This window comes from Gymnogyps californianus, chromosome 15, assembly GCF_018139145.2.
Source record: "Gymnogyps californianus isolate 813 chromosome 15, ASM1813914v2, whole genome shotgun sequence".
In the NCBI taxonomy this organism is placed as follows: domain Eukaryota; kingdom Metazoa; phylum Chordata; class Aves; order Accipitriformes; family Cathartidae; genus Gymnogyps; species Gymnogyps californianus.
Genome location: NC_059485.1, coordinates 12,494,746 through 12,514,078, shown reverse-complemented (window position 1 = coordinate 12,514,078; position 19,333 = coordinate 12,494,746). Strand labels below are relative to the sequence as shown.

Here is a 19,333-nt window from a genome sequence, read left to right as displayed (position 1 = left end):
CTTGTTCCTTATTTGCTTGCATGTTTCATAACTATTCCAGAAAGTCGAAACTCTGGGACAGCGCCAGGAAGCCATCAGTCACCTGCTGGCAATAAATCACTTACCCTGACAGAACAGGGAATGCGCCTGAAGGCCTGGATAGCAGCTAGACGAATTTCGACTGGATTACTTTTCAGGGAAGCACACAAGCTCAAAATAGGAGCTAGCGAAGCTGCTGCCAGTCCCGCGTTTCCAATGGCTTTTAACACCAGTTGCATCTGTAAATACAAAGCAAGGTAGAATAAAAAGTTCTCCACATGTTGTCAGCTGTACATGAAATTTTATTGCATTAACATTTTCTGTGCAAAATTCTCTGTTTAAAATGATCACTGATCATTTGGTGGCGTTTACTGCAGCCCCTATTGTACCAGCTATACTCTGGCTTTAGTGTGAGGACAAGACTCATATGAATATGGATGGCTGTTCCAATGCCATGTAGCACTTGTAAGTAAAATCTCGCTTAGACCTGGTGGAATACAAAAGCATTTTAAAAAAAACGCATTGCAATGGAAAAGCAGAAGTCATGGATTTGATGTACAGTAAGAGTTTTTCAAGTACTTTGATATTTTGTCCCTTTTGATCACAGACATTTTGACCTTTCAGTGATTCAACACGGAGTTCTGGACACAATAACCAATTTAAAATAATAATTTGTCAACAGATGCCATAATGTTGCCAGTTTTCTTCGCTAAACATACAGGAAACCTGTGCAACTTCAGAACCCAGAAAGCATATTACTGCTGGCAATCAATGAATTTTTAATGACAAGCTCTGTATTAAAGTTTAGAGCCCAGGGACTTCAATGCAATATGGTGCCTGATTTTCCTTTTACTGACAGTCCCCTAGAAACAACTATACTGAAGCCAGCATAGTTAAAACGTTCAAAAACCTTCCACAACTGTTTGGGTCAGACTCCCACTCACTGTTGGTTTGAGACATCAGGTGGGAAGTCTCTCCTATTCTGCTCTGCATATTCAGCAAAGTTGTTACAGTCAAAGATACCTCTCCCACACATCTGTACACTCACTCACTGCAACATGCTGCTGAGTTTCAAGAGACTGCTCTTCATTCATCAGACAACTGTGTTTCAGCTGTAAGTTACAGACAGTTTTCAAAAAGCTAATGAGACGTGGGCAGTCTTTCTCACTGTGCCCCTCTTCATCAGTTCCCTGTTCTGATTAATCTCTCGGCTAATTTTAATCAGATTTGTTGGAAGACAAAAAGGGTTAAAAAAAGCAAAGTTTTCAGGAAAACAGGCAACTGAGTGAGTGTACTGATTTTGGCTGGGATGGAGTTAATTTTCTTCATAGCCGCCTGTATGGTGCTGTGTTTTAGATCTGTGACCAAAACACTGTTGATAAGACAACAAAGTTTTAGCTATTGCTGAGCAGTGCTTGCACTGCATCAAGGCTTTCTCTGTTTCTTACTCCACCTGCCCAGCGAGTAGGCTGGGTGTGGGTAAGAGGCTGAGAGGGAACACAGCCAGGACTGCTGTGCTGACCTGAATTTACCAAAGAAATATTCCAAACCACATGGCATCGTTCTCAGCAATAAAACTGTATGTGTGTGGAGGGAGTGTGGGTGGTTTCAAGGTATCCACTGTTCAGGAACTGGCCGGGCATCAGTCTACCGGTGGTGAGCAATTGGTTTTGCATCGCTTTTGGGGGGTTTTTTGTGGGTTTGTGGGGTTTTTTTCCTTCACTTACTAAACTGTCTTTATCTCGACCAATGCGTTTTCTTGGTTTTGCCCTTCCAATTCTCTCCCCCATCCCACTGCAGGGTGAGTGAGTGGCTGTGTGGTGCTTAGCTGCCTACCAGGGTTAACCCACCACAGCAGAGCCGAGAAATTAGTGCCCTTCCCCACAGAGAAAGATTGCTATATAAACCGAATAGACATTTGCTTCCTTTGGTCAACTGCTAGCAAACTGGCATGGATAGGCACCCAGTCCAGCAGCACAATCCTAGCTTGGAACTGCCCATATGGCACTGTCCTTGCCCAGTTGGTAGCACGGGATGTAAGAAGCAGCAGGGAGAGAGCAGATGCTCAGGTGACCATACCAATCCCACTGACAATCAGTTAGCAACGCTGAAATCAAAGCTTCTCTTGAAAATCCCACTCCACATCCATCTTTGGGAACTTAAATAGCTGTTTTGATTTTTTGAAATACTTCTTTTCTAAGCTTTCTAAGAGCTCAGTAGAGACCAGTGAGGCACCTCTGAGAGACATGAGACCACTCACCAGTGTGGTGATGCCTCTTTCTGATGGAGAGCATAGACTTTAAAAGATACATCATCTATTCCAATTTTTTCTGATGAGAGTGATGTATCCCCAAACCATGTAAATCCCAATTCTACCAAAACTAACTAGGTAATTTCATACAGCACATAGTAAGAAACCGAAAACATACACAGAAACTACAATTCTATGGCTAGCAGGAAGACAAAAAAGTTCAGCAATGGAATCTCTTTTGGTTTTTTTTAACCAAAATTTTGTTCAAGGCTCCCAATACATAAAATCTTTTTTTTTAAGTTATTCCTTCAATAAATGGGGTAAGAATTAAAAGTGAACAGACTGCTCACATTGTATGAGGAAAAATACAAATCCCATGTGTTTAGCTTGCACACTGGAAAATTAAACAGACACAAATACATGAGATAAACTCAGCTCTTGGGCTCTTACTGCTATCTGATACACTGTCACTGGTATCTCTATTTTCCAAGCATGATAAGAAAGAACTGATTGTTTAAGGAGATCATCAAACAGAAGATATAAAGATATTTCTTCAGCCGCAAATGTCAATTAAAGATAAAAAGCCCCAGAACTGTGACAGGAATTACTCCTAACTCAAAATCACACACAGCAACTAAGAACGATTTTCCTCTCCTGTTAGTGTCCCAATATCATGACTGACTTACAGTCAGTAACACTGTGACTCAGCAGAACTTATTAGTCAGCAATAACACAGCTAACACTAACTGTACATGAATTTGAGTCAACAAAGGAATAGGAAATTTTCATCAACATGCCATTTTACAGGGGAGTGATGAGCGTTCTTCATACTGATCAACAATATGAAGTTTGCTTCATCAGAAGTCCCAAGACTCTTCTTTATTTAAATACACAAGAACACCCATGCTGATAGGTTATACTTGTTGGATTACAAAATTTTATCTGCCCATCCTACCAAAGAAAATTCATTTACAAAGCGTGTATTCATGGCTTTCTGGAAATTCACTGAATGTTATTTTCACCAAACAAGTTCTAGATCATAAAGGGAACAGAAAAGTAAAGCATTGTATCATATGCTTCTGTATGACTGATACCTCGCTGAGCCGTTCTGAATCTTGCACAGTGCAGTTTCCTCCCAAAAATTTCCCAAGAGTCCTCATAACACTCTGCACAGCAGGTACACCATCACAGGAGTTGTAAGCGGAACAAAACCTATGTAAGAGAGCAGTTACTCCTAAGAAGCAGCTCTGGCTTGCTCCTGGTGACTTCAGTAAAGGCTGTATAAACAAGCACAAAAAGAACAGGGTGTTTCAGAAAAGTCATGATTACTGTAACACTCCATAGAAAATAAATGTATCAAAATATTTACATACTAAAACTCAATCTCAACAATGCATATTTTCAAACAGCCCTTAAAGGATTTAAACAAACAAAAAAGGACAACCCTGCACACATATAGTGGAAAATTTTTCCACCTTCACATGTAAACATATGGGCTAAATTAGTATCAACATGATACGGACCTCAGCTCTTTTCACAAGAAATCATGCCCTGCATGCTTAGGAAGGAACGTGAAAACAAATCTAAACTATTTTCCAGGACCCTCAAAATAGTAAAACCCTCACCAGGACACAGTTTCTCTAAGTCCCACCTCAATACTTAGCAAACAACACTGACAGCTCAGTAAGTCACAGGCAGTTTACCCGTTTTTACAATGAAAATTAGTTTTTCTGTCCCATAAACCTGCAAATTCCAAATTTCTGTATCCTCTGAAACAAGCCTGTAACTGTTGAAAATCCCACCACTCCAACCAACATTTGTGAAGCCCAAATGAACTCAAGATGAATTATTTCACGCAGATGCTGTGGAAAGCCTGCTAACACAGCCATTCTTCATTGCTGACCAATGGTTCATTAGCACACAAGCCAAGCAGGCATAACATTTTACTTAATTAAAAAAAAATTCTTAATGGTTTATTTAAGCTACAAACTATCTATGATTTTACCGCCCGGAACACTGCAGCTTCACAAAAAGCCATAGCAAGTCCAACTTCAGACTCTAAGACCATGACAGATTACACTGTATAAACCCAGCAGAACAATAGATCTTTAAAGGAAAAATATACTACAACATGGAGCCAGTATTACTCTGCATGCAATTAACTTAGTTAAGGAAAAATGTCAAAAGCTGCAATAGCGCTACATATACAAAGGACTGAAATGTCTCCAGGTGCTAAATACAAAGCTTGTAATGGACCAAATTGGAGAATAAAGCTCTCTATCCAAAGCAGGGAGTAGCTGCAACAGCATCAATTCTCCTCACACTGACCTGACCTTGAACCTCAAAATTAATTAGTCCAAACCAGTCTCTGGAGTCCACAGGGTAGTTCACACTCTTTTTTTCTTTTTTTCCTTTTTTTTTTTTTTTAAAAAAGTCTCTAGGCTACAAATGCATATCAAGCTCCACTGACCAAACATGACTGCATCCTCTTTTGGAATCAAGATTAAAATAGCCAGTAGTTTCACCACCAAAAATTACCTGGAGAGATAGGGTTTTGTATAAATCTGTGAAAAAGACTATTACTGTAAAATACAAAAATTATGAGCCAGCTAGATTGATGATAAATTTAAAAAGAAAAAAAAAAAATCCACTCACAGCAAGAGATTCGATCATGCCCGAGGTGGGTTTAGGAATGAATGAAAATGACCAGAAGAAATATTCCGCTTTGTCTTCCTCGACTTCTCTGGAAGCTATAATTTCTTTCATTAGGACAACACATGCCTCTGTAGCACAAGATGGGAGAGCATCTATTAGCGGCTGCCTGTAACACAAGAAAAAAGTACAGCAAATCTAAAATCACCAGAATACTCAAGAATCAAATAACAAACACTTTGAGGTTGGGCTTCTTTCAAAGTAAATAGAAGTCCACTGGCTTAGCAAATGCCAGATTCCACAGAAATCAACATTATCCTTTGGTTTAGTGACCTTACAGAAATATGTCTCAGCCAAGATGTGATGAAGTGTATTGGTGTTTCAAGAACTGTATGTAACCAGGCTTTTAAGAAAATATTCAGTCGCTTTCTCTGAAAATGAAGCCAAAACATATCCCAAATTTGACTTCTAAAGACTGAGGTACCTTAAAGCTCTGATTTTTTATTCAGGTGGTTTTTTTCTTTCATTTCATCAATAACAAATGAAAATATTAAAACTGAATTGACTAGCTTTTACTTCCTGTGCTTTTTTAGACCTTATCTAAGTGGAAACGTTATACCAGCATGACAGACAATACACATTTCAGCTCTTAACAGTCCCTCTGTAAATATTCTGTACCTACCTCCTCTATTGGTGGATGGACACTTTTGCATTAACTAGGAAGCAGTTAAACTAAACTGGGTAAAAGTGCTTGCATCAGAGTAAGAGAGGAGTCTGCATGGCATTCTTTTTAGCTCCTAAAGTTAATAACCTTGTCCTGAGTAAAATTAGTCTAAAGTTAATATAGAAAGAGGCAGAGTAGTTTAGATTACTTTCTAATATTTATTAGCATGACTATTTGTCAAAAGGTGAGAATAAACCTAAGCCAAAACAAAATTTGCCCCTTTCGCATGAAGTAAAGTTTAAGATATTGTTACAAACATAAAACTTGGCATTAGATTAATTTCAAACAGGCTGATGACATTTTGTACTGAAACCAAGTAAAAAACTTGTTTCTTTGTTTACACTTTTCAGAATATTGATTTTGGAGGGAGAAAAAAATTGTATTGATTTTAATAATACTGGATTAGTACTTCTGAAAGTCTCAAACCATTGGATCAGAACTATTCCTGACTGCAGAGGAGTGGGGGCCTTGATCTTTAAAGCTGCAGTTCAATGATCGGTATAAACCATCCTGAGATCAGGCTACTACTGAAAGATGTGGCTCCACCACGTCCATACTCCCAGCCTAACGTTTGTCTCCTCTCCCCCATGAGTACTAAGGGTACCGAAGGTACAGATCCAGGTAAGCTTTTTAATAACAAATGGCAGTAGATGCTTAAAACTAGCAGCATTGATTTCCATCTAAGCCTTGACTCGAGTTTCCTGTTCGCATTGTTCCTGAAACAGGAAGTCTGTCTGTGCGAATAGGCATGGGACAGGAAAGTCTATTTTGTATACAACATTCATTCAAGTAAGGAGAGAATATCATCCTTCTGACACATAAACAAGATCTGCATTACACATTCTTCCTTTAAAGTGCTGAAAATTTAAATCCAACATTTGGGCATGGATTTAAAACATTAATCTATTTTAAATATTTACAAAACATTTCTTTCCTGTATATATATATTTTTAATGCAATTACTAAAGGGGCCTTACCAGTTGTCTCTGCATTTAAACGAGGATCTTTGCCATACTGCTTTTAAGGCCTCAAGAGAAAGATGTCGAAGTTCAAACACGAGAGTCATGAAAAGGTCTGCAGTCTGTAAGAGAGCACAACAACAAATGAAATATTACAGCTATGCAGAAACCAGCTTTAGAGAACACAGCACAACAAGACACTTTGGGCTACACCAGCATTGCCACTGATTTGCAATGTAACCTGAAAGTAAAACCTCCTCTCTTCTGTGTGTCCCTATCTTCCTTCCCTCCCGTGCTTTTTTCTTTTCAGGCTGCCAACATACAAGAAGGGCTTTCACTTAGGATATCAGTCAGTCCCTCAAGCAACAGTGCTCAGTGACCACTATGCACACCACTAGCATATAAATGAATGATAAACCAAAATGCAGCACTGTGGTTACAATCCAGAAGAGAAGGCCATAATCTTCTCTGAATTTGTACAGCAAGATCCTGATTTATGACCAGAACTGCTGACATAGCCTTAACACAAAGTGAAGCAACAGTCAAGCTAACTTTATATTAGTCTTAAGTTTATAAGAAACATCATTTAACTGAGGCTTGAACAACACTTAAAAGTTTTGCTTGAATACCTGTAGTGCTGCGTGAAAGTATTCCATCTTACTGGGGAAAAGCCCGAGCGTAACTGCTCATACCTCTGCAGGCAGCACGGGATTAGTTAAAAGTGTAGTAGCAGAAGAGCTGTTCTCCCTGGCTAAGCTGAATTGCTACAACATACAGCAGCTATTTTACCTGCAGTACATTATCACATACACTTTTCAGTCTAAATAAATTCTAGCCCTTTATTCACAAGCTGCCCCTTGCTCTTGTGGGCAAAACTGAAAAACCTACTTTAGGGTTACTCCATTAAAAAACCTAAGTATTTCAGTCTAGCTGTACCGTTGAAGCTGAATAGTTCTGTTTAATAATTTATTTGCATGTGCATGGCTGAAAGAAATTAAAAGCAATTCAGAGCTGACCCATACTTTTCTGTTAAGTAGCTACCTGTACTAGACTTCATATTAAAAAAACACCAGCACTCCCACCCCCCACTTAACTTATATGGCCATATCAGTTTCCTATCAGCTGAAACAAATATTTTTCAGAAAATACTGTCTCGAGGTACTTTTGGATGTGTATTACATTACCAGCAATAATTTTTATTTTCTAAAGTGTGATGCTAGAAATCAAGTTAATCAAATATTGAAATGAACTGAACACATTATCAAGACAACAGAAGCCTTTCTATTTTTATGGAGTACAAACCTTTCAGTGTCGTCCTGACTCAAACCAGGCTCAGTATTACCTACCCAGCCTATCCTCTGCTGAGAAAGGAGGATCCTTTCTCCTTTTTGCAGATTATTTTCATTTGCAAATACACTATTCATCACATTGTAATTTTGGCCTCAGTAGAAGCTTTTTGGAAAATGGTATTTTAAAGGCTAAATAGCATGTAGATGTGTTCCTCTGAGACCTGAACCAAAGTTCAAGAAGGGAGATAGGTCTCATTACTTGAAAAATTAGCAGAATGTTAAATATAGTAGCTTGTATGTTCATTTTAACACAACTTTATAATGTACAAGTTTTAATCATGGTCCATGTCATACATATTCACTTCAATTCTTTAGTCACTTCAGATGTGAAAGGCTTAGGACTACTGCTCTGGGTACAAAGAAAACATTTTTTTTCGTGTAAAAATCATACAAACAAAGTCTAATTCCACTACGTCACATTTCCAAAGGTCTGGGGAGAGACCTACTTTGACTTCCTGACCATCCTTCCAGGAGCTGCTTCCAAAAGCAATGAAAAATTGGAATAATCCAGTGCCAGCATGTGATTTTAATTTAAGACTGCCAAGACATTTTCAGTAAAAAGAAGCTGTCTTTCAGTAAGAAGATGGAGTAATTTCTTACCGTGTTGTTTTGTAGGCTAAGGGAATAATTTGTCAGATCCAATACAAACATTGTTTATGTTTTTGTTCTTTTTGGAATTCTTTTCTTTTTAGCAATAGTATATTAATTTCATCAAATTGAAATGTATTCTTGTACATGAAGCCCTACCTAGGTATTAATTCCAATAACATTAATAATTCCATAGCTAACATTCAGTTAGATCCACATGTATTCCATTCCATCCCATCCCATCATTACCTTTAAGGTCTATCTTAAAAAGAAATTACCAAACCCTGAACACTATGGAGCTAGTGAAACAGATTACATTTCATGGTCTATAAAGTACTCAAAGAACTGTATTTAATGAAGTTCTTCAAAAGCACTTGTAAAACACAGGCCTTATGTGCATTTTTACACATGCAAATACACTATGGGCAGCATGATTAGGGGAGCTGGGAAGCTTCACAGATGTCATCACAAGGAGCTGCGTGTGCAGCTGCTGGTAAGCTCAGGTGGCTCATCAGCTGGAGGCCACAGCACAGTTCAAGATAAAATTTTCAGACTGATATATTTCCAGGTGATATAATTTTAGACTGTAGATTGACTTCATTCTGCTTCACGCGTGCTGACTAGACAACCTCCCATCTAATAACTCAGTGCAAAATTTCGCAGAGAAACAGCTATTTTTACTTCCTAACAATAAAGCTTTAGAATGAACTGTCTGGTCAGGTGGGCTGTTTTTATTTTTTAAGGTAGGTTGCATTGAAATTGAGCTGTCAGATAAACAATAGCCTCATTGTAAATTCCTCTATTTGTAGTATCGTAATAACAAACTACATGCAAATTTGGCTCCCATTCCCACACCTAAACGAAACATAAGGAAGCCTGGCTTTTATTCTACATAGAAGCCTGCTTTTCCTTCTATCTGCAGACTTACTGTAGCTCTATTTAAAAAAAAAAAAAATTCCTCTGAAAGCATAAACATGGTTTAGTTTAGATTGGAAGGTAAAGTAGTAAAATGCTTCCCAATAAAACTGTTTCTATTTATGATATATACAAACACTTACCCTTTGAAAGCTTGACACCTTATCTGCTGCCAAGTATAAGCTCATGTAATCACAAGGGCGGTTGGTTTGAAAATGTGTTCAATGAACGTCTTTGTTTCTGCCTACTAATTTATGTTCTCAATGAAAGCGTGAGGCTTTCTCTCCAGTAAATTTAGTATATCTCTTTGGAATTACATAGCTGTCTCTTCTGTATGGAACTTCTGGTTTTCAGCTGTCTGATTTCTTTTTTCAGCTATACATATGTTAAAGAACAAGTGATTTCCTTGAATTGAAGACCAAGTGTGAAATCAGATGGAGGTGACACACTCTTCTCCCTTAAGTCTACTGGTTGAACAGCTATGGTTATTCTCTTCCTGCCATGGTGTAACTTCCCTTCCTTCTGATCCTCATCAGTTCTTTCTTATTTGGTTTCTTACCTTGCCAGTTAACCTTATTTCACCCTCAATTTCAGGAAGGATGTAATTGTGCCTGGTCATGGACTAGGTTTAAGTGACCTAACAGGCCATTCCCAATACTATCTTCTAAGGCTTTCCTATTCAAAGCAGACAAAGACTTCTCTTCCTGGTAAAGTTATTATTATAGTCATACAGAAAAAGAACAGTCGAATTTCAAAAAGCAAAATCATCCATGTAACTACAGTATCTTAATTCATCTTGATAATCAGAACATCTTCCTTACCCGGGAAATACTCTGTTATACTCCCTACACCCACAAGTTAGAAACATGCAAATCCTAACACCCAGCTAGGTAGTAACTAGCGACTAGAATGCCTTATGAGAAAAACAAATGGTGAGACCATGTCCTAAAGGTAAACTCTTTTGGGTCAGACTTGAGTACAGGAGTTGGGCAGAGTGAATCTGACATACTCTTGCCCACACTGCTTAATGCACACACAGCCACATTCACCAGAGCTACCCATCCAGCATCAAAATCCAGACAGCCAAATGTAAACGCAGCCCCCAGCAGAAGCTGCGTGACAGGCTTCCTTCAAGCCTCTCTCAAGTGAGGGTCCCTTCTCCCCATCCCTTTGACCATTCTTTGTCAGTATGCAGCTTGTTCACTTAATGGTCCATTAGCTAATCTACATCCACATTGAAATTCAATGTTGTCTCATCATAGCATTGAAAAATTAAACAACAACTTTGCTTCCTTGGAAATGACACAGTCTCCACCCCCATTTTCTCATCCCTTCATTGTTTTCCCTGGAGTTGGGGATTTTCCCTTCCATTTATTCTTGGTTTTGTGTCCTGAAAGAAATCCATCATCTCGCCTCATTCAGAGTCAAACAATAAGGGGACAAACAAGCTATACATGTGTAACAGCGGAGCTGTCTCCCAAGCAACGGTGTGAGCATTCCCGTAACTTCTTTCCCGGCCCAAAGGACATTTTATCGGTTGCAATGAGGGATAATAAAGATCCCCTTTGAAATGTCTTGTCACACAGAAGGAACACCCTGAAACAGTGAAAATGGCTGACAACTGATCAAGCCCTGTGCTGGGACAGGCATATGATGAATAATTCACCTCTTTTTTAGGCAGTGGCACAGACAGCAGCCACTTGTGCTAATCTTAGTAATTTACAAAACAAATTTCCCACACATGAAGCCAGTGGGCCTCTTTGGAGACAGAAGTGACATCCCACTGTTACTGGGAAAAACCGTCTACCATTCTTTCAAAGACACTGAATTATGGGTGTTCAAAAAGAAGGTAGGATTTAGAGAAAGTTTCTCAGGTCCACTGCAGTAATCTCTTTTTTCAACATTTTCCAAGCAGTATGCAGCCCTCTAGTCTGTTCCTAAATGCCATTACATACTGCTGTTACAATGACAGCCACATAGAATTAAGCATTATCATACCCAAAGAGGCTGCTTTTATTCTGCATTAGCAAGAACCATTATGTTTATGGCTCTGTTAGCTCTCTATAGCCCCAATCTCCCTAGCATGCAGCTAAAAAAAGATGGCAGACTTGCTTATAACTCGGCGAGAGAAACCTATCCCATATACCACCACCCAGAAAGGCCACCTGCTGCTTTCTCCTCAGCCCTGTGCTGAGGTCTTTGTCAGGCTGTGATACTAGGTCAGACTATGATCACCATTTAATAGGTTGGGAGTAACTGCTAGGGTTGTAATTTATCATAGTTGACTGAAGTTGCCCACTTCAGTTGTTGTGACTCTGATCCTTCTCCACCCTGCGCCTTTGCCTTAAGTCTCACGCCACATTACACAAACACCTACTTGTGCTCATTAATCACAGCTAAAGCTAAGAGAAAGGTGAATATACATAGTATATTAATTTCTAAACAGGCACCACTGGCCTGCAGAGCTGTAATCCAGCAGTGCACTCTTCTCCAGTCCCCATAAAGCCTGTACTCCTTCTCCAAGTATCTGTGTCCCCCCCAGGGAAGAGACAGGCAGAGCTTTGACATGGGACTGAACCTAGACAAAGGAAGGTGAAGTGCCTTCTCCTACGCTAGCTCTGAAGCTTTTTGTTAACATCACTTGTACCTACGTGCATTTTCAGGAGAGATCACAGCCCCATTGCACAAGAAGTAACCTTGCTCCAAAGTACGAGCAACCTAACAAGACAGGAACATCAGAGGACAGGGAATATGTCAGGAATGAGCTGACTAAACTCATCAGTGGCAAATTCATGGGGGCGCCAAGGCCCAGTTCAGTGCTTTCCCCATTAGACCATACTTGTTTTCTAGTAATATCCTAACTATGAATGACTTCAGCAAGAAGTGTGTTATTCTATTTTCAAATTTACATTTTTTTCACATTGTTCTATATAGGAACTTCATTACTAGCAAGAACCACTCCATCTGAAGGATAATGGAATATGAAGTGCCCTCTCTTTTAGGTCATTGCCTTCAGTTCATCTCAGGTCAGCAATGATTAAGCACCATCATCTGTTGATCCTTCTGTATTTTACATAACAGGTGTTCTTGATAATCTCTGAATTTCAGAGAAGATAGGGATCTTCATTTCAAAGACAGTGACAAATACTAAGTGATCCAGCTGCTGCCAGTATCAACAAAAATTACAAGACCTGAGTGAGCTAAGGAGACAGGCAGACCCTGATCTAGAATGATGGTCATCATAGAAAAAAGTTAAGCCACTGCATGTTCCACATGACTGGAATATTCCACCCTATCTTAGCAGCATTCACCAATGAAAAAGGCTTAGGGGAGAAGAGATCCCCTCTGGACCCAAGCAGCATCCCCAGAAAACATGATGATTATTACTAGAATTCATTAGAAGCACATGGAACCAACCAGTCAAGATCCAGACGCAAGGGTTTCATGTGCAAACTGTTTTGAGGGATGAGGCAACAGGAGAAGGACCGCTGAACTCCAATAAACATGGAAACAGCAGCACTACCAGAGGTAGTATCCCACACTAAAGCTGTAGAGAAGGGTTTTTACAATTAAGCATCAAAACAGTCAGTGATAACCCAAACCAGACACTTTTTTGGTTTGTTTTTCCACAGCAAAACAAAAATTTGGAACATTTCCTTTCAGGTTAATTTAGAATACAGTTCAAAATTGCTTTTACACAATATTCAGGGGCCATAGGACGTTTTGACTCTTCTTTTCAGTTTATTGTTTATATAGGAAAATAACACTTCAAAGCATTTTGTCTTTCTGTAATTCCACGTTAAAAAATGCCCAAAACAATGGAAGGCTTCAGTATTTCAAAATTGCTGCTCTCCTAGTCACCTCTTATCTCTGTAGAACTCTCAGACCACAAACGGCCTTACAAGGAAAAGGAAGTTATGTGTAAAAGCTTACCTCAAAACTCGCACTATGAGCTAAGCAAAGCTTCCACGCTAGTTCAGTCACTTCCCCTCCAGTGACTTCCCTCTTAGTTTCTTCCCTTTCATAGAGCATGCTGGTCACATACAGATCCTCAGAGTCCACTGGAAAGACATAAGGAAAAATCAGATATCTGGTGGTTGCTGGCCATTTGCTATGGTTAACCCTAAATGCTAGGGGAAAGTTTCTCTCTGAACCTTTATTTCTACATGTAAGAATCTCTCTAGTCTCAGTAAAGCCAAGGGATGAATATGACTGCCTGCAGTCAGGTTGAATTTAAGAACACAACAGAATAAAGGCCCAAAGACAAGTGTGACCTGAAAGAAAAAGAGTCAGAGAAACAAGACAAAGAAGATATGTATGAAAAAAGTCCCACTTTCCATCAATATGCCTCTTACAATGGCCCTGCTACTTTACATTCATCGCCCTTTCCAATTTTATCTAATAACTTGCTCCTTCCCACACTTCAGCCTCCCAAAAACTCAACAGGAGATTGTCGTGTTTAACCCCAGCCAGCAGCTAAGCACCATGCAGCCGCTTCCCCCTTCCCCCTCCCAGTGGGATGGGGAGGAGGAAAAAAAAAAGGTAAAACTCGTAGGTTGAGATAAGAACAGTTTAATAACAAAAGTAAAATAAAATAGAATACCAACTAATAATAATAATAATAATTGTAACGAAAAGAAATATAACCAAAAAAAAAGAGAAATAAAACCCAAGAAAAGACAAGTGATGCACAATGCAATTGCTCACCACCCGCTGACCGATGCCCAAGCAGCAATCCACCCCTCCCGGCCAACTCCCCCCTGTTTATATAATGGGCATGGCATTCTCTGGTATGGAATATCCCTTTGGCTAGTTCAGGTCAGCTGCCCTGGCTGTGCTCCCTCCCAGCTTCTTGCACACCTGCTTGCTGGCAGAGCATGGGAAACTGAAAAATCCTTGACTTAGGATAAGCGCTACTTAGCAACAACTGAAACATCAGTGTGTTATCAACATTATTCTCACACTAAATCCAAGACACAGCACTGTACCAGCTACTAAGAAGAAAATTAACTCTGTCCCAGTGGAAACCAGGACAAGATCTAGGTGCCAAGAAAAATAAATGGCTTGGCTCTTAACCTCTTCCTGAGGAAGAATCTTGTCATCTTATGTCAGCATAACTATAAAAAAAAAAAAGTGTCCTGGAAATTTGGATTTTTCTTTAAAAAAAAAAAAAACCAAACTATTAAGAAGCAGATAAAAAAAATACAAAATGTTTCTCAACATTTAGAGCTCAACTTTAAAATCTTTCTTCAGGCAAGCCTCCTATTGACTTCAGTAAAATCATTCTCTTAAGGAAAAGCACACAGAGCAAAGAAGGAGCAAAAATTAAAACAGTTCTCAGACATGGCATGTCCTTAGTTCCATTAGGACTTGCAATTATTTAGGCTCTGTTTGTACACAAACTAGGAATTGTCCACAGACACAGGAAGGCTGATGCTCTGCGTACAAGGGGGCTAGGTATGTAAAGTAGGTAAAAAGGAGTTAGTCATTATGGAAATCTATCACTTTTGGAGACCCACTCAGCTTCGTTACAGCAGGCCCCAACTCCCAAAGAAGGGACAGCTCTCAGAAGCCCAGCCTGTAAAAACATCCACTTTCACATAGGTTAATACATTAAAGGAAATATCAGGTGCAAAGAGTTCTCATAGGCAAGACGTAGTCCCAAGATTTTTCTAGGAAACAAATTTGCTTTATTTTAGCAGAAACATGTTACCTTTTTTGTACAGTGTCTCTGTTTCCACTTGAAAGAGTTTCAGCGAAGACTGTGTCTGCGTCTTTGCCCTGCTGCCCTTCTGAGAGAACAGTGTAACAAGGTTGGACTCAGTACATTTGGCCTCTGCCAGGACTCCATCCTTAATGCTCTGAACACATTCCAGTTTGGAGGACAGGATCTGCTGCTCAGACTGAGAAGAACAGATACTTCAGGTAAAGTCTTGATGACCTATGTCAGCCTGCCCAATCCTTTCTCTCCCAACTTCACAGAGGATTCCAGTTCTGTGATACAGTGTGAAGACTCTTGTCTAGACCTTTGACGGTGCCCAGCCTGTGGAGGTTAATACACTCTATTTTCAGTCTAATTTTTCCATCACTGAAATGCAACTGCTACTAACTTTCAGTGTCAAATGGTCTCAATTCATTTCAGTTCGCAAAGCATCGGTGTTAAGCAGATCTTTTCGGGCAGCAGAGCTGAGAAAAGCAAAAGGCTGGTAAATTATGACTAGCTAGTACAATACAAGAAACAAGTAATATTCACCTAATAAAAACAGCACAAGATACTATCATTGACTGTATTTGCCGTGAACAGTGGAAAGCTGTAAGTCTAGCTTTTAGAAAAGCTTCTATCTTTCCAAAGTTTTCTGCAAATAACAACTTTCTTTGCATAATGTATTTTTCTTATCCACATCTCTCTATTCCTCTCTTTCACACTCTACTTTCAGTTTACCACTATAACATATTTTAATGATGGAGTTTAATCCAGGTGCCTAACAACCTCTTCCATTTATACTATAGTGTTCATCAACTACAATGCAAACCTGCATTAAAAACAAATTCTGTGAATAAGAGGCATTACAGGGACAATAATATTAATCATTTCTTTGCTAAGGATTCAAGTTTGGGCAGACACACACAAATATAATTGAGGTTAAATGACTATTCAAAAATATTTTCATTTACATTATGGCTCTTTAAAGAAATTAAAAGGCCCTGTGGAAGAATCAGTGTCATTCCCCAACACTTACGGACATATGAGGAAGAACAACAGACTGCACAGAAGTAAAACCAGAATACCGATGAGAGCAGAGGTTTAAGTCCCTTGTCTTGACAAGAATAGGACCTTTTCGCTGATACCTGGTTGGGCATATTCCCAGAACATCCACCTAGTAACAAACGTACAGCGTTGAATCACACATGCACACATACAATACAAGCAGGTATTATGGGCTATTACAATTAATTTTAATAACTGCTTTGTTGTAATAAAAATGTACCAGAGACCTAAATTCTCCCTTGCAGGACACTGGCTTCACCACAAAGGCCATGGAAAGGCAAATAATTTTAAAGACCTTCGTCAAACTTTAAAATAGCCAGGGTTTGTTGATTTAACTTCACTGTGTTATTGTGAATCAGATCATTTACAGACATATGCTTTTTCATTTAACATTCTGTGGGTTAGCAGAGCATTCAGAAGAGCATTTCCACTCAGAAGAAATGTAATTACATATGGGTGTCCCAAGCCTCACTGCAGAACATCTATTTAAGCACTGATATATAGCAATAGCATGAGAATGAGGTAGTGCACATCATACTGATGGTCAATCTAGAGACTGCTCTTCACAACAGAAGTGCAGCCATTGAGGTATCTCAGCTGCACTCATGCAAACACATGGGCGACAGTGGGGTACTCCGGACTATTATTTCAGTGTAACACAGCAGAACTTGAACTTAAGTATTCAAAAACAAAATTGCAAAGAGCTCTGAGAAATCTGATCTTAAAGCCTCCTGAAATTAATGAAATGATGAATAACCATGAATAATGAATATTGTATTTTCTCCAGAGAACAGGTAAAGCACAAGCCCGGGTGTTAGAACTCCTGAGAGGACTCTGCAATACGCAGCTTTTCCTCAGGTAACCAAGTAGTGGATTCCAACCCTCAACAAGAATGCAAATTATAGATAACTTCATAACATTCACTACAAAAAGCAATCAGACGACCACCACCGGCTGCTGACCAGTCATCAAGTGGCAAAAACCTTTAGTTATTTACAAAGGGAATAGACTTAACGTGTACAGGGGCTAACAGCCACCCTAGAGCATGACTCTACCAACAGTCTCACCTCTTCAATGACTGCACTAGCAGTGGATGCTTGTGACGTCTGCAGGACACTGAGAATGCCTCGCTTTATGTTCAGTGCCCAGGTCTGTTCACTCCTCACAGGACAGAGCTTCAGAACTTTCCCATCGTGGAAAGAAAAATGAAGAGGATGCTGTTCTAGTATTACCCTGCAATAAAAGAGTTTATAGTTTCTTGCTTCAAACAGTGGCTGCAAGTCAGTTTATGACATTAGACTCAGATTTTCTGAACAGAGCTGCTCCTCCACAATGGATCTGTCTTTTTCTGTATCTCCATTCTTTATAGCAAGCCTCTGTTCTTCATGAATTCACCCTGACCCTAACAGCCCTTAAAAAAACAAACAAACAAACAAACAAACAAACAAACCCTATCAAGATAATCACAGCATCTTTGACATAACTGTAACACTTAATAAAGCCAACTCCTGGTAAATTCTTTACAAGTAATTACACTTAATGGCAATGATTCTTGTTTAATGTAAGAGAGAAATTCCATTTTATGATTCAGGGTGCCTTTGGCATTAGTAAGCATGTCTCAATTGCAAAGTAACTGCATGTACTCTTTACCATTCCTCTACAGCTGTGATACACACAAGAACAACTGCTTTCCAATCAACCCATATCTTCCTGCTCTGCTAGGTGTACATACTTGGGCTCTATCCCAACGTTATACCCCAGTCTCTGTTGTCAGTCCACTCCCTGATTGCTTTTGCTATCCCAGATTGAGAGTACAGTGTTTTCTACTTTTGCAAGAGATCACTTTTTAACATTGATTTTCACTCCTAATATAATGTACTGTAATCATATATTTCCCCTCTAAATGGGGAAAAATAAGCCATCTGAAGGAAGAATTCTACAGTAGCCCAGTGGTCAGCTCCCATACAGGGAGATACACAGTTCATCCGTGCATTAACTGTGGAACTAACTGTTCATCTAATCAACTAGGTCACAAAGACAAGGTAAGAGAAAAACGTTTAATGCACCAACACCTGGATAAAGTCTTTCCAGGAGAAGAGACTGTGCACAAGGAATAAGGGTTTCTGAACTCCCAGGCAACTGTGGCTGCTTTTGCTGCTATCTGTGGAAATTACATGCATGTTCAGAGGACAAGCTAGACCACTGTATATTCACAATAGGCTGAGGCAAATGCTAATAAGGTTCACTCGTCTGAATAATTATTTTCAATAGCCAAGCTTCACTGAATGCTTTCTTTGCTACCTCTATTTTTTGGCTTCTCTGCAAAGAACAAGACATAACTGCTCTTACCTCTATGAAAATCCTACAAATAACTTCACAGAAGATGTGCCTGTACTCTGATTTGAACTCTGATACCACTACCCGTACTGTGGAACACAAAGCTCTTCCTGATGAATATAAAAAGCAATGCATTTACTCCAAACTTGCTCTTTTTGACCCTTTGAATTGAGTCAATTAGCTCAGTTCCCAGTGCCATTTAAAGGCTGAGAATCCAAGTGGCAGGACAAAGAGGAAGACTACAAGGCTGAGCTTAATCAGACAACAGAACTGCTTTTTTTTGACAACACAAGAAGCACCAGCTCTCTGGGAAAATACCAGACCTCCACAGTTTGAAGAGACCTTTTTGTATAGGCATCTTCACTAGAGTCTATACCTTTGCAAGTCAGAGGGAAACACGCTGACATATGTTATGAATGAGCTACTAAAACCAAAAACATAAAAGGAAGAAAATTACATTAGATGAATAAATGCAGTTTAAATATCCTGGAAGAAAAAACCCAACTTTTTGCATCGTGAGAATCCTCCAAACCAAGAACTTCTGAAATGTACTTCAAAACTCAAGAGTCTGTACAAGTAACAACTGCAACTCAGAGAACTAGTGAGCAATCCATACACGCTGCTAGCCAGCTAGAGGCCTGATAATTTGTACCCAGAATAATTTTAATTGTCTACTCTCCAAATGTTTTTATATACAAAGGGATGAAAATTAGGTTCAAAAAAACCTTTTTGGACCAAATGCCTCTCATTTTGCTGATGGTGCTCATATCT

The 19,333-nt window shown here is 39.3% G+C and overlaps 1 protein-coding gene across 1 annotated transcript in view; it reads right to left on the bottom strand.

Moving 5' to 3' along the window:
- The window catches only part of LOC127022570 (uncharacterized), a 103,281-nt gene that overhangs the window by 77,097 nt on the left and 6,851 nt on the right, over window positions 1-19,333 (bottom strand). The window contains exons 5-12 of the mRNA XM_050906199.1: window positions 17,293-17,458; window positions 16,197-16,334; window positions 15,170-15,359; window positions 13,390-13,517; window positions 6,623-6,726; window positions 4,925-5,090; window positions 3,364-3,546; window positions 105-257 (exon numbers count right to left, since the gene is read on the bottom strand). Of these exons, the coding sequence (XP_050762156.1) occupies window positions 105-257; window positions 3,364-3,546; window positions 4,925-5,090; window positions 6,623-6,726; window positions 13,390-13,517; window positions 15,170-15,359; window positions 16,197-16,334; window positions 17,293-17,458 (1,228 nt within the window). The remainder of the gene's footprint in view (window positions 1-104; window positions 258-3,363; window positions 3,547-4,924; window positions 5,091-6,622; window positions 6,727-13,389; window positions 13,518-15,169; window positions 15,360-16,196; window positions 16,335-17,292; window positions 17,459-19,333) is intronic.